We start from the raw sequence: 27,529 nt of genomic DNA, 5'->3' as shown, positions 1-27,529 counted from the left end.
GATTTTTCTTTTCCATCTTGAGGTCTTTTTTATCCAAATATTCCTGATACCTTTGCTTTCACTGAACCCTTCCAAAAAAACTCTAAAACATATTTCCTGTTTTTTCATGACATCAGCACTGTTAATACAGTAGGTGAAACTGTTAATATAGTTAGGCTAAGGATTGGTGAGCATGAGATGGAGGGTTAATGGAGGACCTACAAAAAACATTCAAAATAGTATCTAATATTTATGCCAGGTTTGTGTCAGTGGGATGAGTTCATTGGAGTTTGGTCCTGTCTGCCTCTGGCTGGATAGAGGATTCAGAGTGGACACTTGCTAAATTAGACCTCAATGATGGTAAAAAATTTCAGAATTAGTCAAAGTGAAGGCTTTGCATCTCAGTGATTTCAAGTCACCCATGGGATTCACCTGTCTCAAGGGTCCTGAAGTATAGTTCAGACCTCGAAAAAAAACACAAAACAAGCTGGAAAATCACAATAATTCAAAAATTTACCCAAGATTTAGAGTGTATTTGCACAGAGTTCTTCAGAATCACAGATGTTAAGAGTTGTTATTCAGTAACAAAAACCCCCTGTATTTTAAAGTAGTGACTTCAAGGTCAAGATCATGTTCAAGGTTTTCCAAAAACATCCCAAATATCACAAGATGAGCAGTAAAACCCTGTCAGCTGGCAGTGGTAGCTCTCAGATGGGGTTTTTGTGCTAGCCAGTGAGTTGGGCTGTTTTTCCCTGGCCTTTGAGGGTTAATACCAGCTGAAATTCTAATGAAACCTGGAGTGTTAATCCACATTAAGGAGATCTGGGGAAAGCAAGCACCATAATCCTTGTAATATCCCAGAGATAAAGTTGTTGCTGCCTTCCTACACATATACACATGGACAATTCATCTGGACATCAGATAAACCAGTTGGGATAGCAGAAGACTCCCTAAAATGAAGTACAGACTGATCTTTGCCTTGTGTTTCCCTTTATTACAGGAAAATCTGAATGCATTTGAGATAAACTGCAGAAAATTTTTTAACCTACTTTTTAAGATTGCACTTGTTTTTGTGTGTGTTTATCTGCCATCTACTGCACCTTCAAGGCTGCTGAAAAATAAATCCAATCTTCTCCTGTTTGAAGTTTATGGTCTAAGTTTTCCTTGTTAGGCTCAACAGAAAAAATACTGATATAACTCCTAGAAAGGCCCAAGATCCACCTCCCACAAGCAAGTTTGGTCACTCCCCTAGACTTCTGCAGCAGGGAAGGACATGGGGGAGCAAATATGATGTGTGTGGGTAAAAGTGAGAGTCAGCTCCTAAAGCTGGAGTTCAGAGAGATTTCTTCCATTCATCCATGGGAGAAGGAGAAGGCCTCATTATAATTGTTCAAGCCTGACTGGATTACATCACTTTCCCCCTCGTTTCACTCCCTCCTTTGACTTACACCCCTTGTTGAGCAGCAGTGTGGTGGGGGTGCCCTAATGATGGATGCTGATCGCTTCATTCCCCACTGCCCCCCAGCGCCTCCCCCAGTGCTTTGAAGTGTGCTCAGGTCTCAGGCTCCAGTTCAGAGGTCACTTTGTTTATTTATGCAAAGCTGGCTCATCTGTGAAATGGGGCTTTCAAGGCCTCTGACATCAAAGACTCCAAAGCTGGTCCCATCAAGTCAGAGCAGGGACGGGCCTTGCATTATAACAAATTGAAGAAACTTTGTGAATCATAGGGAAATATGATGGCTAGATTTTTGCTTCAAAAACTGGGCTGTTGTTTTGACTTGTGGTTGGACTCTCAGCACATGGTATTGGCCTGAAAACCAGTCATACCCTTTAGGCTAAAACACCAAGCCTTCATGGAGAGCCTGTGGCTAAATAAAATTTGATCCTGACTCAGTAACAATCTGAGTATTTCCCATCAGTTGCTCTCAGAGCTGGACCGTTATGCAGAATTTTCCATGTGCTTTAACTTTTAAGAGGGAATGGAACAATTCTGCTATGGTAATAAACAGAAACCATATCCCACTGATGTGGCAGCCTTTGTCCCATAGGCTCCTCAGTGGGCTTTGTCATTTGATGGAGTTACACACAGAAATCCCTTTTCTGCAGAAATCCAGCCTGCTTTGGGACACCACACTCTTCCCCAGCAGCACCAGCATCTCTGTCCTGTGGCATCTCAGAGCTAAAGGCCAGCTTGGAATGAGATCCTGAAGCAAGGGAGAAGCGATGCTGGAGAACAGCTGAGGGTGATGCCACAGAGGTGACATTCCTGCAGACTGGGCTGATGCCTCTGTGTCCATCCTGGCCCTGTTTTGCATGGCCATGTGTGATACTTGGAAGGGAAGGGCCTACACGAGTTTGTCCCATGTCTCCAAGTCTGTCACCTGACACGATATTGGAGCCTTGCCCTTCAGGTTTCTCGACCAGCCAGCGTGCTCTGTAGCACCATGGAGCCAAATTGTACATTAAGGACACCTAAATCATGTGTGTGTTTCCTTAGCATCAGATACTCGTGACATAAAATTAGTCAGTGATTGCTTTTCAAGGCAGGTTTTCCACTTCATCTTCCAACTGGCTGCTATCCTAAGCCTGTGATACTGTCCAAGAAGTCCAGTGCAGAATGACCTTCCAGTATAGGTCACAGAAAAGAGAGCTCGTAGGAAACTTCAGCAGTCCATCCTTCTTAGCACTGCCTCTCATGGTAATCAGCTGGCAGCAAATTTGGCAGGGCTGCATAGCTGGTCCCTGCTGCCCTTTGACTGCAGGCTGATTTTTCTGTATGTGCTTATCACCCCGAGCTGCCCACCTCTGTGGGGAGCTGACAAGAGCATCAATGAGCAATCGGCTTATTAGGTCATTTCTTGAATATAGCTCAGACTCATGATCTCTGCTTCTAACTCATCATTTTGTATGCTGCTCATATACATCTGAATGTGGCTTCTTCCTCCAGGTCCTCTCTCTGTTTGAAAAGAATACTGTCAGGCCAGTTGTGTTTGTGAAAGTTGGGGTGAAATGCAAACAGCAGGTCTTCAGATCTGACACTAATAACCAGGCTTCAGACTGCAGGTGCGGACTGAACCAGATGCCTCTGAACTTTCAGGAAATTCAGCTTTGCTTTCAGCATCACAGACCCCTGTTAAACACTGCAAAAGTGTTTCTCTACCCTTGGAAACCACGTGATATTAAAATTAAAAAAATAAGGAAGTTCTTCAAAGCGTGGAGAAACAAACTCCATGCAGCCACAGAACTGACTTTGGTTGAGGCAGGTGGAAGTCAAATATTGATGATGTCTGAATTAGACAGGGTGTTCCATCCTCAGGGTGTTCCTGAGTTATCTCTCTCCTGAAGTAATAAAGCAGCTCTTTTTTGGTTCTTTGCAACCACAGGTCACCACCCAAGGTGCAAAAGGAGAAATTCAAATCCCTCTCAGAATGCAGCAATAGAGAGACCTGACCCTGTGTCACTCACATCACAGATTAGCACTTTATCTTTATATCTCTGGCTACTCTGCTGCCTCACTCACACTTTTTAAGTTCAACTGGAGACTCAAGGGAATCTTCCCCAAATGAGCTTCACCCAGTTTCTGGGTGTCATGAATCAGCCCCTTTTGGTACAGCTGTTGTTGTGTTTCTTCAGATACAGGAAAGGTTGGAGCCCAGATCCCTGCACTGCAGCTGGAAGGGGAACATCCCTCACCCCAGGAGCAGCTCTGGGGATGGGAAGCAGCAGTTTTGCTCTACAGGAGTTTCCATGTTTATGGCATTTCCCCACCTCAAGACTTTTGCTGTTGTTGTTAATGTTACACATTCCCAGCACATGTGAAGCAAGTTCCAGTGTATCTAAACCAATGTGCCTAAATGCATGCAGTTATTTATTTCAGTTTTGCTCCTCCACCAAATCATCTATTCCATTGGCTCAGCATAGTGGCATGAGTTATCCAGTTCTCTTTCCCCAAAAATATTTTTTCAGGGTTTGGTAGGTGACTCCACAGGTTTGTGATTTTTTAGGATAACAGCTGACAATGCATCTTCAAAGGATCAAACGGATTCAGAGCAATTTTCCTTACATCAAAAGCTTGGCAGCAAGTCAAGAGGTGTGGAGTCCAGAGTCAGTGGTTGTGTGTCAGCAGGAGGAGGGCACAGGGGCTGGCTTACTGTGACACAGGGCAGCAAGGGAGATCCCTGCTCTTTGTACATCAGACTGAGCAGGGTTAAGGTATAATTGACAGAACATCATCACTTGAACCTCTTAACCACTTTTATGATATTCAGCAGTTAACAGTGGACAGGAATCCCACATCTCTGACCACAGTTTTTCCTCTCCATTGCAATACATTTATCTAATTGTGCTGAGGGATTTACTATGTTCTCTTGTCAGACAGCATCCAGGAGTTCATTTGTGACACTGTGCATATTTATGAATAAAACTGTACAAGTGCCAGGAGATAGTCAGTTTGGTATTTTGACTGAAAGAAGACAATGTCATATGCAAGCCATCATGTATAATGTGTATTTTTGTATTCCCTGCATTTGGTTTGCCAAGTTTGTAAGAATAAATTTGCCAAGTGCAGCTGAGGAAGCACTGGCCTCCCCTGTAACACAGGCTGCAGGCAAAGGGTGCACTGGCACTTGGCTCTGTGTGAGACCTGGTGTTCCTGAGTGGGACCTGTTTCACCATGGTTTGGGCTGGGAGGTGCCTGGGGCACCCAGGAAAGGCTCAGGGTGTCCAGCCATGGACAGAGGGTGGTGGGAGGTGGGATGGGGCAGCCAGCTGCAGGAGCTGCTGAGGTTTGAGCACAGTGCTGCTGCCCAGAAAGTTTTCTTTTCCCCTTGGAGTGACAGCTGTACATAGCTGTGCTGAAGTAGCCAAAAGGAGAAGAGAAAAACCTCTCAGGGTTGAGGGGGGACAAACTCATGTGGCATTGCAGCCTCTCTGCTTAAGGGACGAGGCTAATGAGAGCACAGCATCTGTTGGCATATAATGCCCTGTGCTGAGGAGATGGGATGATTTTCCAAAATAGCTGAACCTGGGGTGAGGATTGGGTTAAAGACAATTCTTCTCTCTCAAAGACTGCACACAAGTTTACACACCAAATACTGTTTTAAGTACAACCCAGCTTGTAAAACAACTATAAAGAGAAGTTTTACCATTTGCACCTTTTTGGGGTGGCATGCTTATATATAAACTAAGTTTTTCCTCTCTGTTGCAGAGATTATGGAAATAATTATCCTGTCTTTTGCTCACAAGATCCTTTTCTTATGAGTTTCAGGAGTTGGTCTTTTGGGGAGGTTCCTTCCTTAAATTCGATGTTTCCATTTCTCTTTATTTGTCTGGGTTTTTTACACAATTGTGTTCCTTATTGAGGCAAACTTTTTCCCAGCCTTTACCTGACCTGTCTCTGAAAATCAAATTCCACTAACTCCAGTGCACTTTAGCTAGGAGTTAAGGAGCTCTTGGTTAAGATTGTCACTTCAAATCCAGCTGGGGCTGTGCCAAATCTGGGTCTGTGCCACCTTTTGGAGCACAGAAGCAATCTTAGAAGAGAATGTTTTGTTTTTGTGAGGGTGCCCAGAGTGCCCAGGTGGAGCTCCCTCCTGGTGTGAGCCACTGCTGTGTGAGAGGCTGCTCAGAGCTGAGCTCTTGTGCAGAAGAGGTCAAGCTGGAGGAGCAAAAACTTTCACATCTGGGTGCTGCAGATGTGTGAGGCCATCTGTATCAAGGCTGTAGAAGGAGGCTCAGGGCACTCTCCTGCCCCCCTGGCTGTCCTGGAGACCTCATAGGTGTCCATATCACAGCAGCAATTGGGGGTGGAGGCAGCTGTAGAGATGGAGGTTTCACCTTGTAGAGATTCTGTTTCTCCAGGACAGAGCTGAGATTGTGCTGTGTGATATAGTGATATATAGTGATGGTAGTGATATAGACAGCAAGAGTGATGAGGGACAAAGGGGTGTGTTGATACAGGTGGATGGGTGGTCTTAATTAAAAAGAAATACCCACAAGCAGCTTTTAAAATCAATATTGTTTTTGCCAGCCGTAAATCTGCATTCAGTATCTCTTGAGAGCTCATTTCACCCCAGACCTGCTTGCTCTCCTGGTCCTGTGTGGAAGCTGAAGGGTGAATTAGTGGCCACAATCACACTGCTTGTGCTCTGTATGGCTGATCACATAAGTCTTCCCCCATCTCCTAGGTTTAATTATCTCTAATTTTGATTTATATGATTATTTGCATAGATGCACAGTTCAGCTCCCCTAGGGAACAGCAACCTGTAAACATAAACAGAGAGGATTTTGTCAGCTATTAACGGCAACATTGATTAAACTCCCATGATTTGGTAGCCTGCTGAAAAGCTCATAAAACAGAAAACAAAATTGTTCATTGAACTGGCCAGGCTGTAGGTGCCTGGATGTTGACTTTGCTTCAGCTGCATGATGTCTCCAGCAGGAAATGCAAACTCCTCTTGTTGTCCTGTTGTGCTGCAGGAGATCTTCTTAACATCTTTCCTCTCCTTTCTTCACAGATGATGCCAGCTCAGGGAAGGACAGCCAGGTGCCTGAAGGCTCCCATGGGGAATTTGAAGACCATTCTGGGAAGCAGTGGGGTAAGGAGCAGTGTGTGTTCTGTGGTTTTCCTCAGCCCTTGGTTCAGTGCTGTGCATGTGGCACATTTCTCAGTTGCTGAAGGAGAGGAGAGGCAGAGTGGCTGGAGTGAGCTCTCCCCACATATGGTCAAATAAACAGAGTGTCAGCTGAATGTGTTGGTGTGAATGGATCCCATCCAAGGGTCCTGCAAAATGCAGCCTGTGGTCTGCCCTGGGGCCCCCTGCCATTTACCCCAGCATGGTTCTCCTTTGTATTTGTTTTTCTGGGCAGAGACTTTTCTTCTGCATGTGCAGCTATTACAGCTTTCATAGACTCCCTATAAAAAGCATATTGACTTTTACAGCAATATTTCCAAAAGTCTTCAGTGCCAGTATAACACTGCTCCCACTGAGGGCAAATGGGAGGTCTGACTTCACTTCAGGAGAATTAGCACCAAGCCAAGATGAGTATTTTTTAAGATCACCCTCTCTTTCAGACACCTGCCTGAACCTCTCCAAGCTATGGACTGTTCAGGCATAAGATTTTGTTGTTGTTACAGAGCTTTGGGGAGCTGCTAAAATCTCACTTGGAACAGGCTCTGAATCACTGCAAAACCTGCAGGTCCTGTTTGGTCCAAGCTCTCCTTGAAGGACAATAAGTTGTCAGGCTGGTGCCAAACAGATTTTGGCCATTACTGACAGGAGTGTGATGTGAGTTTATGAGCTCAGTAGATGAAGCACAGCATTTCATTTTGCTCGTGCAGTACATCCCTCTCTTTAATTTTATAATACAGAGATGGCTTTGCACCACATTTGTGGCCAGGGAGAACCTCACAGCAGTGGTGGGGGTGGAACCTGACAAGCTTTTGCTGTATGTGAGTCCCCACCACTTAAGCTGAGGCCAGTTTTCTTCAGCAGCTGGCAAACAGGGATGTGGTGTGCTGTGCAGTAGTCCAGGCTGCACTTGAATTGCATATTTATCTGAGACTGAGCTTGTCTGGGGAGAGAAAGGCAGCCTCAACTCATTCTGGAAAGGGATGACAACATTTTAGAGCTGGAGGAAGGGTGTCCTAGATAAACTGCAGGTCAGGAGTACTTCAGGAGAGGTTCAGTAGCTAGTACAAAGCTGCCATCTCTCCACTTTTCATTACCATTGTGCCCTGGTAGAGCTGCTGGAGGGTAGATCAATACAACAATACTATTATAAAGAAAAGATGTAAGCCCTACTAAAATTATTAGACATTGACAATCTTGTCTCAGATTGTGTCTTACTCTGTGCTGCCCTGGCCCAGTCTGTTGTGCTGCAGAGTGTTCCTGAACCTCTGCTTTTTCTTCTTTTCATCCCTCCACAAGCAGAGTGTGCCTGGGGCTGGCCACACACCCACCTAAGCCCTTTCCATCCAGCAGTGTTCACCTGTAAACTGCTGGTGTGAGCTGGTGTGCAGGGAGGGTCAGTGCGTGTCTGCAGGTCTCTGGAGGATGATGGGTGAAGGAGCAGTTTGTGTTGTCACAGTCCTGGACCCTTGGAGAAGTGTGAGAGGAGAAGCATGGTTATAAAAAAGCTCCACTTCACTTTCCATCTACCATCACAGAGTGGTGTCTCTGGGGAGAGCAGGGAACTGGTGTGGGGAAGGATGGAGACCCCCACCCATGTCTTCCCACAACTGACTGAGCTCTTAACCAGAAGACCTGAAAGTATTTCAATACACAGTCCTAGTGTGACACTTTGTTTGGAATTGTCATGAGAGCTGGAAGTGGTTAGTGACTGTCACTACATGGAGATAATGTGGTGCATCACAGCAGAGAACAATTTTCAGATAATCACCTCACTTTGTGTGACAGGAGCCTCAGGGACTGATCCATGCCTCTCAAGGTGTCCCACAGGGACAGGACCCCACTGAATTCCTTTGCAGGTCTTTGTGCTGACATGCTTCCATTGCATTTAATTTTCATTAGCTTTGAATAAATCTTCATGGTAAACTGCATTTCAGCCAGGAGCCTGTACACCACACTGTCTCTTTGTCCCCATCCACTTGTGCTTTCCCTTGCTCTTGAGTGGGACATAATTTATACTGTACAAATGTGTGGTTGATGTTTATGAAGCAAATGCCAAGTGATGTGGAGGAGAACAAGCATGTGAATAACACAGAGGCACTTTGTAATGGCCTTTGCTGGCACTCCAACAAGCAAAACTTCTGTAAATGGAACAGATTTGGGGACAGACATTTAGCATCAACTCAAAAGACACCTTTTCTGCCTGTCTCTCACAGTGCTGCTTCTCTTTTTTCTCCTTTGTGCTTGCTGGGTCTCTTTTTCTCTCTAATGTGTGTGTCTCTCTCTCTTTCTCCTTTTCTTGTTAACTGGCTTTTCTAAACTTGTCCAATTCAGGCTTTTGTCAAGGAAACATTCAGGGCTGTGTAAATGGGATCTGGTTTCAGCATATTGCACACAGCCTGGAGTAGCTTTTGAGACCACATAATCACTTAACCTTTTTTTAACAGAAAAAGAAAGAAAGAAAGGCTGAAGTATCCAAAGGAGTGTAGCTTTACCTGTAGTTTAGTGTGTATTTGGGCAGCCATGTGTGAGAAGTGAATGCAAAACTCCATGAGAGTCACAGTGGGAGGAAAACCAGAAATGTTAAAGACCTGCTTTTTTTGGGTGGAAAGAGTTTCTGTCTTAAAATGCCCTTACTGAGCAGGGATGCCAGCAAGTCCTCTGAGAGTTCAGTCATTCACTTGGCTTTTCAGTCAGCTGAGGGAGTGTGACTGTCCTGGCTCCAACTTGCTCTTTGGTATGTTAGTCCCAGCTCAGGAATCCTGTCCAGGAGGATCTCCCCTCTCCTTAGACCTGGAATTTCTGGTCTGGGAGTAAATTACTGCCATATCACAGAGTAACTGTTCAGACCCATTTCATGGCTGATTCCTGACCTCTCCTTGAGCCTTGCAGACATTTTCTCAACTTCCACAGTGACAGCTCTTATCAGCACGTCTCCCTCGGCTCAGACTGAAACTTGGGATGCCCTTGCCCAGCATGCAGCTCTGACAGGGCTCATTGTCAGGGAGGGGGTTGTCTCTGCTGTGAGGGGCCTCCTGCAGCAGATCCCAAAGGGAACACCCAGCAATCCAGGCACCCAGACCTGTGGAGGGGTCAGGATGTCACACTTGCTGCTCAGCTGTCGCAGCAAAGACTTGCAGTGCCGGAGTTACTCCGGTTCATTGGGTTACACATGAAAGCCTCTGCAGAGAGCAAAGCATTTCTGAGCAGGAGTTTGAAATAACATGGGATGGCTGGGACCCAAAATGACAGCCAAGGGGGGCAAGGGAAGGCTGTGCAGACAGATGGTTTCCCTATGGACGAGCATTCTGCGGAGAGGGCTGTGCTGAAGGGTGTTCTCTGCCCAGAGGGAGGGATGTTGGCCAAGGCTGCAGGGGAGTGAGGGCTAAAGGATGTGCTCACAAACCTCAGAGGGCAGTGGCTGCCATTCCCCAGTGCTTGCAGACAGGAAGCTGCAGCCTCTTCCATTCAGGAAAGCTCCACTATAATGCACATCCCAGAGCACCTGGCCCTCAGCCCTGGCCAGAGCTGGCTGTCAAGTGAGGGCTCTCACCAGGCCATCCTGTATCTGGCCAGGGAATCCCTAGAAGTACTTAAAAAGTGTGTAGATGTGCTGCTTAGGGACATGGTTTAGTGGTGGAGCTGCCAGTGTTAGAATAACTGTTGAACTCAATAATCTTAGAGGTCTTTTCTGACTTTAACAGTTCTATGATGGGCTCAGTTAGAAGTGCCCCTGGACTGGCACTGTGTAGTTAAAGTAACTGTGAGAAATTTGTTATTTCTTTTAAATTCTTCATTAAATTTCAGATTTTTTGCAAGTTGAAGGGCTTGCATTTCTCTAAGTTTCTTGTCTCTGTTGTTAGAAATATCCTGATTTCTTGGCTAAGACAATATGACTGGCTTAACCCACACTTCTATCCACCAGCAGCTATTGCTTCAGATTCTCCAGTTTTAGGATGAACTGGCATGGGGTATCCTTAAATAACAAACTCACAGAGTTTTATTGGGTCTTTCCATTTCTTTGTTTGCTTCTTTGGACCATTCAACGTGAATGTTTTGTAAATTGAAGCTGAATGAATTGCATACATTTAAGTTCAGATGAATGTACAAAAGTCTGTCACACTTCTAAGACTTTCCTATGTATTTAAAAGATGCTGACTCTTCTTAAGTCCCAATAAAGCCACAGAGAGCTAAGAGGCAAAACATCTTCAGGAAATGATGCTTCATGTGACAAGCAAAAAATTGAGAAAATGGTCAGCGTGACAGGAATCTGAGTTTTTTCCTTTGGTCTTGGCTAAGGAGTTTGTGGAATATGGTAACAATTACAGTGTGATTATGGGGCCACATTTTGCCTTCAGCTGCAATAGCGTGATTCTGGTATTATTTTGTGAGATGGCCTGGTGCAATTGCCTTACAGACTGTCCTGGTTTGAAGGACAGTTATCTGCCAATAAAGGCAGGAGCTTCTCTTTGAAATGGAGAATGTAAAACCCCCTCCCTCCAAATTATTATAATTTTGAAATTAAGGGGCTCTCAGGCAAAGATATGGGAATTAGGAATAACAGTTCTTTACAAGGAAAATTAAAATAGAAATACAGTATTACAAAGAACAATCCCAAAACCCTGCCAGAGTCAGAATCCAAGCTGACACCCGTCAGTCAGTCAGGGTGTTGGCACAGTCCCATTCAATGGTGGCTGCATCCTCCTGCAGTGGCAGATGTGGTTCAGCTGGAGCAGTGCTCCTGGAGAAGGTGCAGTTTCCTCTGAAGGCCCAGGGATGGCTTTCCTCTGGAATCCAGTGGAAAGAAGGTACCTTGGTGTTCAAAATCTCAGTTTTTATCTGGGTAGGAAAGGCTTGGCTGCTCCCCTGGCTGGAGCATCTCCCAGTGGGATGATGGAATTTTATCAGTCATGCACTGGGACTCAATGGCCCAGCAGCAGATGATGTCTTCCTGGAGGGAGGATGGGTTGTGGAAAAGATAAAGATGATTGCCCCATCTTGTCTTAAAGATGGCCCATTAGCAGATAATATGTGCCACGGAGATTAGGAATCACTACCCCACCTGGTTTTAACAGATGGTGATAGAATACACATTTCTGGCCACATCAACCCAACACACAGACACAGAAATTCTGCAGTTGCAGGAGGTAAATGCAGTGTCCAGAGCAGTCCAGTAGACATTCATATGCATGTGGCTGGGTGGTGAATCCCTCCTTAGGAGAAGAGTTTGAGCTGATATGAGTGAAAGTGATAAACTGGTGTGTATGGGGCTGCCTCACCAGCAAATCTGACTTCTTTGCTCGTGTCCTGTGCTCACCACAGTCCGTTCTGATGCCCTTGCAGCCCGGCCCAGGTTCACCCAGCCTGCCAAGATGCGGCGCAGGGTGATCGCCCGCCCCGTCGGCAGCTCCATCCGCCTCAAGTGCGTGGCCAGCGGCAACCCCAGGCCTGACATCACCTGGCTGAAGGACAACAAGCCCCTCACTGCCCAGGAGATTGGGGAGAACAAGAAGAAGAAGTGGACGCTGAACCTGAAGAACCTGAAGCCGGAGGACAGCGGGAAGTACACCTGCAGGGTGTTCAACAAGGTCGGGGAAATCAACGCGACGTACAAAGTGGAAGTGATCCGTAAGTGCAGAGAGGGGCCTTGGAGAGGGGATGGCTCGGGCAGGGCAGTGTGCTGGCAAGGGTGCAGTGTTGAGGGGGGGAAAAGGAATTGGGGACATGCTAAAGATGTCAGAGAAAATACATGCTGAAACTCTAGAGTGAAGCTGGAACCTGTAGACCGAGTAGCAAGGAGACAATTGAGGAGAAGCAATCACCTCCACAGGCACCTGCATGGTGAAAGTCAGGCCCAGTTCAGTCTTGTACAAGAGAGTCAGTTCAAGGACAGACTGAGAACTAACAGAAAACCCTTTCTGGTACCCTAGGGGAGAGGAAGAGATATCTAGGATAGCCCAGATTATTATATCAGAATGGGGGAAACCAGTCAATTCAAAATTTAATCTAGAAGTTTCCCAAGGGAATTAGCAGGAATCTTGTGATTAGAGTGACTAGCCAGACAAGGCTTTAGGGCCAGATTCTAAAACACATTTGGCCATCTGAAGGTCCAGGCAGGTACAAATGAGTTACTAAAACAAAAAACAAACCCTAAAAACAGCCACTAGGACCCTGTCTGTATCTTTAGATGCCTACATGGCTTTAAAGATTCAGTCCTTAGAAGATGAGCTGTGGGGGATTACCCTGCATTGTGGTGAGGTAAATTGCTCTTCTTACTATCTAGCTATTCTGATTCTTGCTCTTTAATCTTCTGTTTCCCCTATTATTGCTGAGGATAATTATACTCAAATCCTTCCTAAGTTTACCAGAGAAGAGCTCTTATTCTCAAATCATTATGCTTTGCCTATGACATCATCATAAATTGTCATGGAAATGATTACAGAGTAGCCAGCTGAAGAAAGAGGAGAAGATGAGCTGAGTGGAGGGAAGATTGAATAGCTTTCATTAATGAGGAGCAGGGCATGGAGGGCTGTTTCCAGCCACTTGGAAAGCATGTTGTTTGTCTGTGCATATGTTTTAGCATGAGAAAGTTTATCCCAGTGTGAAAGATTGTTCTTATAGGTAAAGATCTGTTCTCTGATAAGTCCTTTCTCTAGAATCACTGGAATTAAAAGCACATGTGGGAAGCTGTGTTGGGCTCTGAAGGCACAAACCTGCTGGACATCTGGGATTGATAAAGATGCAGCTGTGTGGAGACAGTAAAAACATGTGTTTACACTAAAACCAGGAGCAGAGGCAGGGAAATGAATCAAGCCCCATCCTAATGGCAGCTGTGGCATTTTCACTTCATCAAAACCAGACAGCACCAGGAACAAACCCCTTTCTGTGTCCCTGTTTATCTTGGTTTTTATCAACTTAAAGATGTATGTAACCTTTGTTTTCATTAGCTTTTGCTGGCTAGGAGTGAAAACAGTAACCAAAGCTGGAACCAGAGTCAAGGAGATAAGGGCATTAAGCAGTTTTCAGACATCTTTCTATTTTTAACATCATTCTGTGGAGCATTACAGGTTTTATTCAATTTCCTCCTTTTTTTCCCCCCCTGAGCCTCCTCTCCTAAGTCCTGCTTATCTGAGTCTCAGTCTCCCCGGCTGTGATTGCTGCTCACAGTCCCAAGGCAAAGCCTACAGAGACCACTGTGGTATTTTTGTTTCCTAAGCACATCTTTAGAGCCCTCAATATTGAACATATCCCAGGTTTTTGAAAGAGGGTCCATTGTTCCTTCCTCTCACTCCAAAGGCAGTGCTGGTGGGAGCTGTTTTGTTACATGCTCAATCCAACAGTGTTTGCCATCAAAAGGAGTTGATGATTGCCAGCAGATACCACCCACTCTGATACCATAATTTCTCCTGTGCCTAGGATAGAGGTTTGTAGTACCTCCTTGTCTGGAAACTGTGACTGATTTATCTGATCCTAACCCTAAAAAAACCCCAAACATTCCTCAGAATGAGGTGTACATTTTTCCTTTCACTTTATGTGGTGTTGACACAACCTTAGACTTACGATCATGCTGGAAAGGATGGTCTTGTGAACCTCTCCCAAAATATGAGGGCTCAGAGGGAAACCATCCTTCTCTCCAGGTCTGGTGCAGGTAGAAGAGAAACTTCCTTGTTATAAACAGGAAGATTCAGGCTGAGCATGAGAATAGAATTGCTAAAGCCTCAGAGGGAAACCATCCTTCTCTCCAGGTCTGGTGCAGGTAGAAGAGGAACTTCCTTGTTATAGACAGGAAGATTCAGGCTGAGCATGAGAACAGAATTGTTAAAGCCTCAGACAATTTAGGAGTTGCCTGGAGAGACTGGAGATCATCTGCCAGTGGAGGCTTTGGCAGAGGCTGGCAAAATGTGTGTAAGGAGAAGCCTGCAGCAATCTCAGCCTGCCTTGGAGCAGGGAGTTGGGCTAGACTGTGATTTTGCACCCCTCCTACGCCTTTTCCCTCTGCTTCTGCAATTGCAAGTGACTGAGGCTGGCCAACACCTCTGCCCTGTGTTCTGTGCAGAGAGGACGAGGTCCAAGCCCATCCTGACGGGGACACACCCCGTGAACACCACGGTGGACTACGGCGGCACCACCTCGTTCCAGTGCAAGGTGCGCAGCGACGTCAAGCCCGTCATCCAGTGGCTGAAGCGGGTGGAGTACGGCACCGAGAGCAAGTACAACTCCACCATCGACGTGGGCGGCCAGAAGTTCGTGGTGCTGCCCACGGGGGAGGTCTGGTCCCGCCCAGACGGCTCCTACCTGAACAAACTGATGATCACCCGAGCCAAGGAGGAGGATGCGGGGATGTACATTTGCCTGGGGGCGAACACCATGGGCTACAGCTTCCGCAGCGCTTTCCTCACCGTCCTGCCAGGTCAGTCGGGACATGCTCCCCCCTCTGTTAGCAGTTCTCTGTCTCATGGTATTTATTAACCCAACTACTGATGCCCATCGGTTCCCTGGCCCTCTGTGATGCTGTGCTGATTTAGGCTAGCCCAGTTCTGATAAGAATGAATGGGGGACTAAATCAGTCCCTGCTGAAATCATGTTGATGATGTTTCCTTTTCTCCCTTAGTAGGGAATAACCACAGAATCACAGAATGGGTAAAGAAGGGACCACAGTGGGTCATCTGGACAAGCCTCCCTGCTCAAGCAGAGTCAGTCAGAGCATGTGGCACAGGATTGTGTCAGGATGGTTCTGGAATGGCTCCAGTGAGGGGGACTCCACACCCTATCTGGGCAATCTGTTCAGTGCTCAGTCACTGCACAGTAAAGAAGTTATCCCACACATTCAAGTGGAACTCCCTGGGCTTCAGTTTCTGCCCTTTCTTTGTGTCCTGTGGTCAGCTCATGGAGCAGAGCCTGTCCATGCTCTGACACCTCTCTGTAGATACTTGCAGATATTGTTGAGGCCCCTCTCAGTCATCCAGGGGACATAAATTGAATTATCTGCTCATGTATGAAAGAGGAACAAGCTGGGAAAAGGTACTGTAGTTACAGACACTGAATCTCTTCAGTGATAGGCTGCAGGATGGGAGAGGGAAACTGAATAACAGCACAGTTTACAACCTCATTCCCTAAAATTCCTCCTTTCTCTTGCCCTTATTTATATTGCTTTTACTGGTAAAAGGAAACAATGATACAGGCCCATAAAATGAGAGAAGAATAAGATCTGTCTGGGTCACAAGGAAATGAAATGAATGAGTGTGAAAACCAGGATGATTGATTAGTTAAATTTGTACCCAATGGTCCCCTGGGGCCCCTGTACCAAACTCACAGCTGCTGCCTTCCCTCCCAGACCTCAGAGCTGGTGGCACATCCAACTGAGTTTATCATTTGTGTTTGAGACACACCATCCTTGCCTGGTCATTTGCTCCTTTGTCTCCTGACTAGCAGTTCTGCTCTGATAAACATTCTGGATTTAACTAACTGAAAGGCCCATAAATACCAGGAAAATGCAGCATGGGTGGGATATAACTCAAAGCCTCTGGGAGTTCCTGACCTATGAGAGTCTGATCCAGCTCCCACTGAAATCAGAGGGAGACTTTCCATGGATTTAACTGGGACTGCAGTGAGGCCTCATGCCAGAGCAGAGCCTGCAGGGCTGTTGTTTTTGGCAGTGATGAAGAAGGAGAACCCAGCTTGCCCCAAGATGCAAAGATGTGGTTGTAAAGCCATGAGTTAAAAGAGACCATTTTGCTTGTAAATCTACCAGATTTGACATTGACAGCTCTGAGGAACATGGATGAATATCAAAACACTTTTTTCAGCCCAGCTAGGACTTCTGCCAGGTAGCATGAAGACTTCTGTTTTCAGTCAGAACTGATGGGTCAGTTCTCTGATCGTGTCATGTTTTTAACAGGGGGCTGGACCAGACTCGCCTTCCAGCCTAAATTATTCTGTAATTTCCAGTGTTAGTGAATCAAAAATTCATCTGTTGAGGTCAAAGTATAGGTCCTCCTAACTTCAAACAGACCACATGGTATATATTTAACATTTCAAACTACCCATAGGATTATTTGTCAAGGAGAGAAAAAGACATTAGTGTCTTAAAGAAGTTTAGCTTGAAAGTTAAGTGATACATGTTTGAATAGAACACATTGAATGATTGAGATAGCCTGAAGTTTTCTGGGTGTCTCCCTGCAGGCTGACTTCTGTGGTATGTTTCAAGGCATTGGATATTCCAGCTGGTAGCTATCTAGACAAGGATTTTCATAGCTGGAATCCTGCCCCAGGACTCCTTTTGGGTCTACAAATCAGATCAGGCTGAGAAACTGGAGTGGCTATCCAGGGATAGCCACTGACTGCCAACTGCAGAGAGATAAAGGAGGAGGTAGTTGTGAAAGATGATGTCTAAAGCATCTTATCTCCTCTAGTAGCTGAATTTACTGCCCTTGGAAAGCCAGCTCCAAAGAGATTAGTGGAGGTAGAGCCCATTTGGTGTAGGAAGCTGGGGACACACTTCAGTGCTGAATGGACTTTCAGCTCTCTATGCCTTGGGAACCAAGGAGGGGCCACCAGCTCACCTACATTTTTCCCATCCTTCAGCCTTCCTCCCAACCACACAAGAAAGCCGTGACAACACCTCCAAAACCCCACATTCATTCTCCCTGCCATGGTGGAGCACTGATGGGTAGTTCCAGAATTGCTGGACAGGATTGCTAGAGAGGGTCTGAAGCCCTTGCAGGCAGAGCTGCACCTGGCAGAGGTGGATGGGCAATGTGCTGTGGCTCTGTGCAACCTGATTGTGCTTCCTGAGCTGCTGACAGGGAGGTTTTACTGACATGCCCTGTGTTGTGTCCTTCAACCTGGGCAGCAAAGCCCATTCCATCACAGAGTGAGAGTGCTAAGAAACTCTCTCAAGCTGGCTCTAGTGTTCATCCATCCATTAAAGCTTGGATAAGATAGTTATAAAATCCCCCAGAGATGCCCCTCCTGACCCCTAAACCAGAGAAAATGAGTTGCTTGTCCTTCCAGGAGCACTGAAAAGCAAAGCAGTCACCAAACATTGTGTGCTGGCTTGTTTTCTCCCTTGTTACTTGGTCTGGCAGAGTTGCCAGACAGCCTGTATGTGAAAAACATGGTTCACTGTTTTGGGAGAATTAAAATGTTTAATAAAAAGACAATAGGAGACATACATAAAGCCAAGGGTTAAAATGGCCAGGTGCTTGGCATGCTGCCGAGAGCACACTGCTGCTTTGGGAACACCCCTTTAAATAGGTTTTATAAGCTATCTGTTTGTTACATATTTATAGACCTTTATGCATAGTTAACTGTTTCTGGGAACTTTTAGCATGGCCACTCCTTCGGTCTGCCTTTTTAGAGCATGCATGTTTCTTGGCTTGTGATTTTATTCTTCACCTTATCCCTTTTAATTTGGGTGGTGGTCCAGCCAGTGCGTGTTGATAATTGTCCTGTCAGCTGCAGGGGTCCCCATCACATGTTCACCAGCTGTTATCTTTGACTAAGCAGGTAGTTTAAGCATACTATCTCTAAAAAAAGACTTACGTCTAACTTCTGCTATTACTCAAGACTATATCCATATAGAAATGCTATTTTAACATTATACATATAGCATTTATCCAATACTTGCAAAGAGCCAACAATATTTCATGCATCCATAACACTGTGCAACCACCCCTCACCCTTTGCCTGTGTTTAACTAACTCTTTCTGTCTCCCCCGCTGCAGACCCCAAGCCTCCCAGCGCTCCCGTGCCCCCTTCCTCGGCCAGCAGCCTGCCCTGGCCCGTCATCATCGGCATCCCCGCCGGGGCTGTCTTCATCTTCGGGACCATCCTGCTGTGGCTGTGCCAGTCCAAGAAGAAGCCGTGCTCGCCCGCGGCCGCGCAGCGCCCGCCGCCCCGCGAGCGCGCCTGCGCCGCCCCGCTGCCCGACAAGGACTGCATCTCCTCCATCAACTACGAGGAGTACGTGGCCCAGCAGCAGCATTTACTGTCCCAGGGCCCCGCCCTGGCCCCTGCCATGGCCTCCAAAATGTACCCAAAGATGTACACGGACATCCACACCCACACCCACTCGCACGTGGAGGGCAAGGTCCACCAGCACCAGCACATTCAGTACCAGTGCTGAGGGTTGTACTCTGGGCTCTTCCTCCTGGTACCTCAGCAGAGACTGCTTGCACTGCCAGCAAGGGGCAAAGCAACAGAAAAGGTTATATATGTAATTTTAAATATATATATATACATATATATATAATTGTATATGCGTGTGTGTATGTGTGTATATATATATGTGTATATATCTATATCTATCTATATAAATATATATATAATAGAGAAAGACAGAGAGAGAAAAGAGATTTTTTTGTTTTTAATTATTGCAATCAGGATGTAGCCAAGGAATAATGAAGGAACTCCAATTCACAGCAGAGAGGCAGCTGTCTCCAGCAGCAGAGCCTTCCTGGATATTTTAATCAAAGTGGCAACAAGTGAGATGGGACACAGGGATGTGGAGCACCACCTCCTTCCTTGTGTTACTGGAAGAAGCAGGTAGAGCAAGAGGTGTGTGTGGTACTTTTCTGGATGGGCATCACTTTTGGTGGGAAGCCCCCCAACCTGTCCTGCTCTGAGTGACTCAAGCTCTAACATACTTGAGCTTTAGTGCCAAAGCACCAGGAGAAGTAACCCATTCATCTCTTCCAGGGAAAGGAAATAACACAACAGGGTCTGGAAAAACCAATTTCTGTTCACAAAGTGAAATGCCACGTGCTTCTCAGTGGTGGTCAGCAAAATCAGCTAACCAAGCTGATTGGTTCGGTTTTTGCAAGGTGAAGGCATTATGTTTCCCGTGGGATGTTCTGCAGATCAGCTCTGCTCCCCTGGTCCTAGGACTCAGTGCCACTGCCAGGAAAAAGGAAAGAAGGAAAGAGGAACATTGTACAGAACACCTTTATATTTATATTTAAGAAATAATAATAAATAATAATAATAATTGAACTGCTGATGGTGAAGAAATACAAAACACACTGTCCTTCTCTGATGGCTTAGAGTGACAAGCTACTGGATCTTCTGCATCAATGCAAAATACATGAAAGCATTAGAAAAAATAGAAGCAAAGAGAGTGAAATAATCTTGTAGGAAAAAATTGCATTTGAGAAATATCCATCTAGGTTGTGTGTGGTTGTCCCCTCCCCTCAGATATCTCTTCATAAGTGATAAAACATTGCAGTTCAAACAACAATAAAAACAGAAAGAAGAGAAAATAAATAAGGACCATATTAAATACCTATATGGACTGGGAATGAATCCAATTGCAAAATATAAAACCTTTGTAATTCTATATAGAGTTTAAACAGAAGTCATGTATATTTAATTTATTTTGTTAAACAAGAAAAAAAATGTATGATATTTTCCTCGAAACAGGCATTTCTATACGTATTTTTGATCAAAGAAAATAAAGATTTTTTTTTCAGGTTCTGTAGATGCCATGCTCAGAACACACTTGATGTAGCTTGTGACCAACTGTGCTTCTCCTAAGCTGGAAGCCACCTGTCTCTGTGCCTTTTCACACTAGCCAGGTGTCATCTCCTGTCACCTCAGGTGCTGCTGGTGCCATCCTGTCCATCAGAAACTGACCTTTTCCACTCTCTGTGTTGTGACTGTGAGAGTCTGCAGTGGCCAGATCACTTCTCATGGACCCCAGCCATCTTCAGTAGCAGAGTTCTTCTCTCACAGGGAAAGTTGTTTCACTGTGCATTTCTGGGGGTGTGGGGAGGATGATTTATTAGTTTTTTTCAGCCCAGACCTGCAGTGGTTTGTTGGTTTGGATTTTTTTTTTTTTTTTTTTTTTTTTTTTTTTTTTTTTTTTTTTTTTTTTTGTTTTCTTTTTTGTTTGGTTGGGAGTTTTTTTATGAAAATTTTTTGTAAATCAAAGCATAATAATTTGTGAGGCTGTAAAAGGAACTTTGGCCTCAGGGTGCTTGGAAGAGGAAATCATGAAATGCAGGTGAAACACTCAATTTGTAACTGCAGCTGCTTTAGGAGCCAGTGGAGGGTGAGCTGGGCACAGTGAGGAGAGAGCACAGGAGCTGCTCCCCTTCAGGGGGGCTTGAACTTTCCTTCTGCTGCACACCACAGAGAGGCACCCAGCTCTTCAGAGGCCAAAATTTTCTTTGGAGAAGGCAGGTTCAGCAATGGTATAACTGTTTCTCTTCTTCTCATTTACAGTCTGATGGTAAAAAAAAAAAAGAAAATTTGAAACATGCTAATTTTTAAATTTGGAATTACTTCCTTCTCAAGCCTGTTCCATGAAAGAGATCCTCACCAAACCAGCTGCTGCATTTACAAGTGAAACACTTTATTTAATCTGAAACAAAGCTGTGCTTTTAGGCTTTGCTTTTCTCTGAACGTTTCTGGAGGTATTTGCTCTGTGTTGACCCGCAGTGATTTTTTCTGGTGGTTTGTTTGAATCACAGCAAACCAAACAGTCCCTGTTTGCTCAGCCGTGGTGCTGTGAGATGGGGCCCCCATCCAGTGAAACACGTCAGCTCCTGCTTTCTTTACCAATACATTCTCCAAAAAGTCCCTTCCTTGCCTCAGGAGTGGTTTATCCATGCGGTAACCCCTAGAGGAAGCCATCCCCCAAGATGGTCCTTCTGTAGAAGTTGTAGTAAAGCAACCCATTGATGACTATTTTTCAGCAGGAGGATTCAATACAAATTTATGAAATCCCTAGAATTACAATTAAGGATATCTTTATATGCATCCTCTCAGCTTCAGGGAAAGCTGAGAGCAGCCTAAGTGTGAGCACTGACTTGAGGCATGATTTAGGCAGGAGTTCTTAATAGTTGTAGTATACTGAGTAATTTCATTTAAAAAATTAAAAATAAGACTCTATACACTAAGGGCATTGCCTTCATTTCAAGGAGACAGTAAGTGTATGTTTCCATGAGAAATATTGATGTCTGCATCTCATGTCTTGTGCCTGTGGGAAGCTGCTCACTGCACTGCAGTACATCCCAAACTCCTGCACATTCCAGCAGCAGTAGGGGCATGCAAAGGGCAGGATTCCCCTGTAAGCCCGTGCCCTTCTCTGCTCTCTGGGCCAGTGCTGCAGCAAGGAGACACTCCTGACCATGCTCTGTGAGCAGCACTGACACAGCTTGAGGTGGAGGTGGGCACTGGGTGTGTGGAGCTCAGCCCTGAGCAAACCCTGAGAGATTTTCTACCAGCACCAGTGCAAGGGGCAGCTCTGTCTCTGAGCCTCAGAGAGGGGGTTGGTGGGTTAAGAGGAGCACTCCTGCATTTCCCATCCAGCACAGAATTCCAGGCTGTGCACAGCACTCTCCCCCAGTGCCTTCTGCCCTTTGTGACCCAGCAGGCACAACCTTTACATTTTGTCAGATGGCTCAAGTGGAAGGAGTGGCTTCTTCCTGCCCTTCAAAGCTCCTGAATCAAAGATAAATCTCTAGAGCTGCTGACAGAGCTCTGCAAAGGCAAACATTGCACTGAACTGCCCCGTGTGGATGATGCATCAGCCCAGGGCAGCTGCAGCTCTTGGCTGTGGCACTGAAAATGCAGCTCTGGTTTGGATGCACCATGAGAGATGCTATAAAAGTCTTGATTTGCAGAAAGCGTGGGGATTTCATCCTGCCTTGGGTGTCTGCTCCATCCTGATCACCAAAAATGGTGTGAAATTTCTCCCTAGGGAAATGCCATCACATGTCCTGTTTAGGGAAGGCTGTGGTTTTTTACCTGGGCTTTGCACTGGCTTGCTGTGCCTGGGTGGATTTCACATTTTTGAGGAATTATTTTTCCTTCACAAGGTATCTGAGACATTTTCTGAGTCACTCTTTCCTAAGTCCTACTGCATGCCATTGAATTTTAGGGCTTGATTGTGCCTTGCATATATTGCAAAGTCTTCCATGGTTTTAATAAATTCAACCAGGTCATACTTGTTTATGAATATGTTTTTTATTCATTGGGAAAATGTTTGAATGCATCTTCATTCCTAAATAGAGTGTGTTTAAAGAAAACCATTGTCTTGTTTGTGGTAACTGACCCTATGTTGAACACAGAAGATTTTTTATTTTATGTATTTATACATAAGCATATAGGCATACAGATATACATGCCAGGCTGTGATAGAGAAGGCAGTTGTACTTTTAAAACCATGGAGCTTCAAAGATCAAAGGAATTTTAGGCTTAAAACTCACTATCTTTGTTAATTTTATTTGCATTGCAGATCAAACATGGCTTTACCTACCAGTTTGTGCATGGCATTTTTTAATTATGTATGGACAATCTCTCTGTGGTTGGCCCCTTTTGAACTGAAAACTTATCAGACAGTGAAGATAAAAAAGTGTTCTGTGGTTTTCATTTGGTGACAAATACAATAACTGAACACATCAAAGGAGACAGAATGGCACAGTGTGTCTGTGGCTTTGTAATAAAAGTTGCAAAAAAAAAAAAAGAATAAAAGCCTGGATTTGTGTTAATACATTTTAGAGTTCTGTGTTTTGAAGGGAAGAATGGCTCGGTGTGGGTGTGTATTAGCACACATCAGGAGTGTGTGCTGGCAGGGCAAAGCAGACAATATTGTAAAGTTACCTGTGTGCCACAGCTTGGTCTGATATTTTGTGTGGGTTCTGTGAATCAAGCAGAGGCATTATTTTTTAAAATTATTTGGGAGAGGTTTCTGGTTTTTACTGAAAAAGGACAGTTTTTAATCTGTTCACCTCTACAGCCAATGCTATAACTGCACTATGGGCCATATTTTCATTAGCAAGATAAAATTTTGGAGTACCTGGAGTGGACCAGGGATTTCAAGGTGAAGCTCATCACCTGAACCTCTTTTGAGGCAAACCTGTGAGTGTCTCACTACTCACTCCAGAGGCAGAAAATATCCAAGCTGTGACATCTTAAGCTCAGGAAAGTTGGCCCTCACCCAAACTACATCTTGACCTAACCTGGGCCTCTGACCCAAAAATCCCTGTGCAGAAATTGCATACTTGGGGTAGGAAAGAGGAAATATTTCTCTGTTGACTCCATTGCTGTGGCTTTCTGAAACCCTTGAGAGGTTTGAAATATTGGAATAAAGACCTGGGGAAGATGCAGAGGTGAGCAAACCCTGAGAGGTGGTCAGACATTAATGGGAAATTTATAATGGCTTTCCTACCTGGGCAGCACCTCTGCCTACATGAGGAACTTTGAGCTTGCCCAGGACTCCAAATTTCTCAAAGCTGATGATTAATAAGTTTTGGAATCATTGGAGAAGATCCGTACAATCCTTGAATTATTACCCATACGGAACTTGTTCCAGGTCTTGAAGATGCCAGTGGGAAAAAAATCCCTGCAATGTCCAGTGGGAAATCAGTTGACACATGGAATCACTCTCAGTTTTTACATCTTTGCCCTGGCTGGCCCATTGGCAGAGAAAGATGGGACAGAAATTAATGACCCCAATATGAAGCCAGACACACATAAATAGGAAATTCACACTTTGGAAGGAGCTATCAAAGGAAGAGGTAGACAGTGCATCTCTCAAAATCTTCAAGGCTGGTGCTTTGTGGAAAACATGTGGTTGAATGCAAGATTTTGGGAATATTACTGGGATAAAGGGATTCATGGAGCCCAGATGAGGTAATCTAGAAGTGATTGTGGCCCTGAGAAAATGCATTTGAGCTGCAGAGAAATGGAGATGTCAGAGCACGTGCACTCACACCCCTCCATTGTAGGGTCTGTCACCCAAATGTGCTGGCAGGGCTTAGGGGCTGTCATACAGTGTGTTGGGGTGGGTTAGAGTCTGTCATCCTACATGTCCTTTGATGACCATCTGTCCTGGTTTGGAGGGCAGGTGTCTGCTAAGAAAGGCAGGAGCTTCTCTTTGAAATGGAGAATGTAAACCCCCCTCCCTCCAAATTATTATAATTTTGAAATTAAGGGGCTCTCAGGTAAAGATATGGGAATTAGGAATAACAGTTCTTTACTAGGAAAATTAAAGTAGGAATACAGTATTACAAAGAACAATCCCAAACCCTGCCAGAGTCAGAATCCAAGCTGACACCCGTCAGTCAGTCAGGGTGTTGGCACAGTCCCATTCAATGGTGGCTGCATCCTCCTGCAGGGGCAGATGTGGTTCAGCTGGAGCAGTGCTCCTGGAGAAGGTGCAGTTTCCTCTGAAGCTCCAGGGATGATGTGGAAAGGTCTGGCTTTCCTCTGGAATCCAGTGGAAAGAAGGCACCTTGGTGTTCCAAATCTCAGTTTTGATCTGGGTAGGAAAGGCTTGGCTCCTCCCCTGGCTGGAGCATCTCCCAGTGGGATGATGGAATTTTATCAGTCATGCCCTGGGACTCAGTGGCCATTAACAGGAGATATCTCCTGCAGGGAGGATGGGCTGTGGAAAGATAAAGATGATTGCCCAGCTGGTTTAAAGCTGGCCATGAGCAGATAATGTGTGCCAGGAGATCAGGGTCACTGCCCCACCCAGCTACAGCAGATGGGGACAGAATTCACATTTCTGGCCACATCCTGTATTGCAGCCCAAGAGACCATCTGAGGGAACAAGGTTTAGTCTGGAGAAGAGGAGGCTGGCTTGGGGAGACCACATTGCTCTCCACAGCTACCTGAAAGGAAGCTGTAGTGAGGTGAGGGTTGGTCTCAGTGAGGATGAGAGGAAATGGCTTTAAACTGCACCAGTGGAAGTTTGGATTATATAACTGGAAAACATTTTTCACTGAATGAGTGCTTAGGCACTGGAGTCAGTTTTCCAGGGAGGTAGTGGAGACTGCTTTGGGAAATGTTCAAGAGGTGACTGGATGTGGTACTTGTGGAGATGGTATAGGGGTGATTATGGTTGTGCTGGTTTGACAGTGGGACTGGATGATCTTGAGGTTCTCTTCCAATCTCGGTGATCCTGTAACTACAGAGAGCACCAAGACACAGAACCAAACCAGAGAGATAAATTGCAAGACCCCCAACCAATTATACCCTCTTAGTATCTTCCAGTTAATTATTGCCCTCTAAATCTTTAAATCTCAAACTAGATATAAGGAAAAAATTCTTTTATGATGGGGATGGTGAAACACCAGGTTGCCCAGAAATGTGGTGGTTTCCCCATCCCTGGAAACATTCATGGCCAGGCTGGACAAGGCTCTGAGCAACCTGATCTAGTTGAAGGTGTCCCTTCTCATTGCAGGGGGTGGTACTAGATGACCTTTAAAGCTCCCTTCCAACCCACTCCATGCTGTGAATCTATGATCTGAGTGTGCTGAGATGGGTTAGGGTCTGTCATCCAAATGTGCTGGGATGAATCCAGGCCACCTGCCAAGTCAGAATACAGAACCTGCCAGTTCTGTATTCTGGACCAGGCAGAAAATGCTGGCAAGCAGGGAGCTGTAGGTATAGACTTTCTCTTCACCTTATCTTCCCAGCAGAGCATTTCTTCACCCAAGATTCTCAGCTTTTAAAAGTTTGCTACAAACGTAAAAAATCCCAACACCAAAAGTGTGGATTAATGTAGTTGGAAATAGGAATATTGCTGATAAAATCACATTTACAATACTGGTATTTTATTGACTGTTAAATGGCACATATATATTGTCTGTTCATGGAGTGGAGTCTGGAGAAAAGAGAATGCCCACTTTACATTTTGTTTAGCCAAGGTGCCTTTGTGTGTATTTAACAGCTTCAGGTCTTTGCAAGCAATATTTGGAGCTATGACCTTTATTTGTCCTCATTTTAGCTTATGCAATTTTTTCTTTCTTTCTTTTTTCTTTTCCTTTCTGTAATTAGGATTTAACATATCCTCCAATATGCATGGACATCAGCAAAACAATGAATACTCTTTTTTTCCCATTTTCACTAACCAAATCCAGTCCAAAGTGCTATTTCTATCCCAGCTGATCTATGCTTTAGTGAAAGGAGTAATAAATAACATTTTAGACCAGACTTCAAAATGCCTTTTTCCTTTGATCTGAGTAATTAAAGTCAAACTGCTGTTCCTGAGTGTTTTCTGATGGAATTACACGAGTTACACAGCTCTTCATTTGTATCTTATTAAGCATTATGTGTTATTGATGCTGTTCAAACAATTAGCACCTAAATATGCCCCATATTCTCATAAAGAGGCAGTAGCAGTGTTAATGTTAATGCCCTGGTTGACAGTTTGCTCCCATCCAGAGTCCACCATCGTGCTCAAATGCCATTTAATATCAATCAGCTCTTTCCTGATGCCCTTCTGAAGTTGTTCTCCTCTTCTGCAATCATTTAACTGTGCAGCGAAGTGAGAAGAAGTCAAACAATAACGTTAAGTAAAAATGGCATCTCTCTTAAGGCAGGAATTTTTCTAAGTTCATTGCAAGTTTTGGTTATAAAAAGGCGAGCGCTTGGTGGTGATCGGTCATTTTGACGTTTTTATGGTGTTTTTATTACCCCTGGCTCATTTCCATACTAAAGAGAACATTTGTAACAATACTTGCTCGCTCTGTTATGATTGGGATTGCGCTTTGTTCGGCTGTTGCTGCGCCCAGTAATGCTCTTGGCACACGTCCTCCCAGACCCTGCGGTGTATTTATTCAAAAGGAAGGAAAAAGAAGTGTCTACTGAAACAATAAACTACTACTGCTTGTGTTAACGTGGCCACAGCTTCCTTGTGCTGCAGACAATCAGTTAGAAAAGCTGTTGGGTAAACTTGCTCCTTCGTTGCTGAAAAAATAAATATTCATGAAGCTTACAGCCACTTTTTCCTGTGCTTTATTATTGGGTTGAAAACTGTGAAAGACTTTAAAGCTAATGATTTAATCAGAGAGATAAGGAGGTCCAGATCCTGGAACCAATGGGAGCTCGATCTGAAATACTAATGAGGAGCTGGGTGAGGGTTTAAGGCAAATTTTGATGTGTTACTTCAATATTAATGTTATCCTGCA

At 44.9% G+C, this 27,529-nt stretch overlaps 1 protein-coding gene across 3 annotated transcripts in view; it reads left to right on the top strand.

The window, feature by feature from the left end:
• Window positions 1-23,105, top strand: part of FGFRL1 (fibroblast growth factor receptor like 1) — a 166,865-nt gene extending 143,760 nt beyond the window's left edge. For all 3 annotated transcript variants that reach the window (XM_056489153.1, XM_056489154.1, XM_056489151.1), the window contains exons 4-7: window positions 6,495-6,575; window positions 11,952-12,236; window positions 14,665-15,018; window positions 18,335-23,105. In XM_056489153.1, coding sequence (XP_056345128.1) covers window positions 6,495-6,575; window positions 11,952-12,236; window positions 14,665-15,018; window positions 18,335-18,735 — 1,121 coding nt within the window. In that variant the 3' untranslated portion in view covers window positions 18,736-23,105. The remainder of the gene's footprint in view (window positions 1-6,494; window positions 6,576-11,951; window positions 12,237-14,664; window positions 15,019-18,334) is intronic.
• The last annotated feature ends 4,424 nt before the right edge of the window (window positions 23,106-27,529 follow it).

The sequence above is a fragment of the Oenanthe melanoleuca genome, chromosome 4, assembly GCF_029582105.1.
Source record: "Oenanthe melanoleuca isolate GR-GAL-2019-014 chromosome 4, OMel1.0, whole genome shotgun sequence".
Lineage (NCBI taxonomy): Eukaryota > Metazoa > Chordata > Aves > Passeriformes > Muscicapidae > Oenanthe > Oenanthe melanoleuca.
Note: the sequence above shows the minus strand (reverse complement) of the source record. Positions and strands in the feature narration are given on the sequence as shown.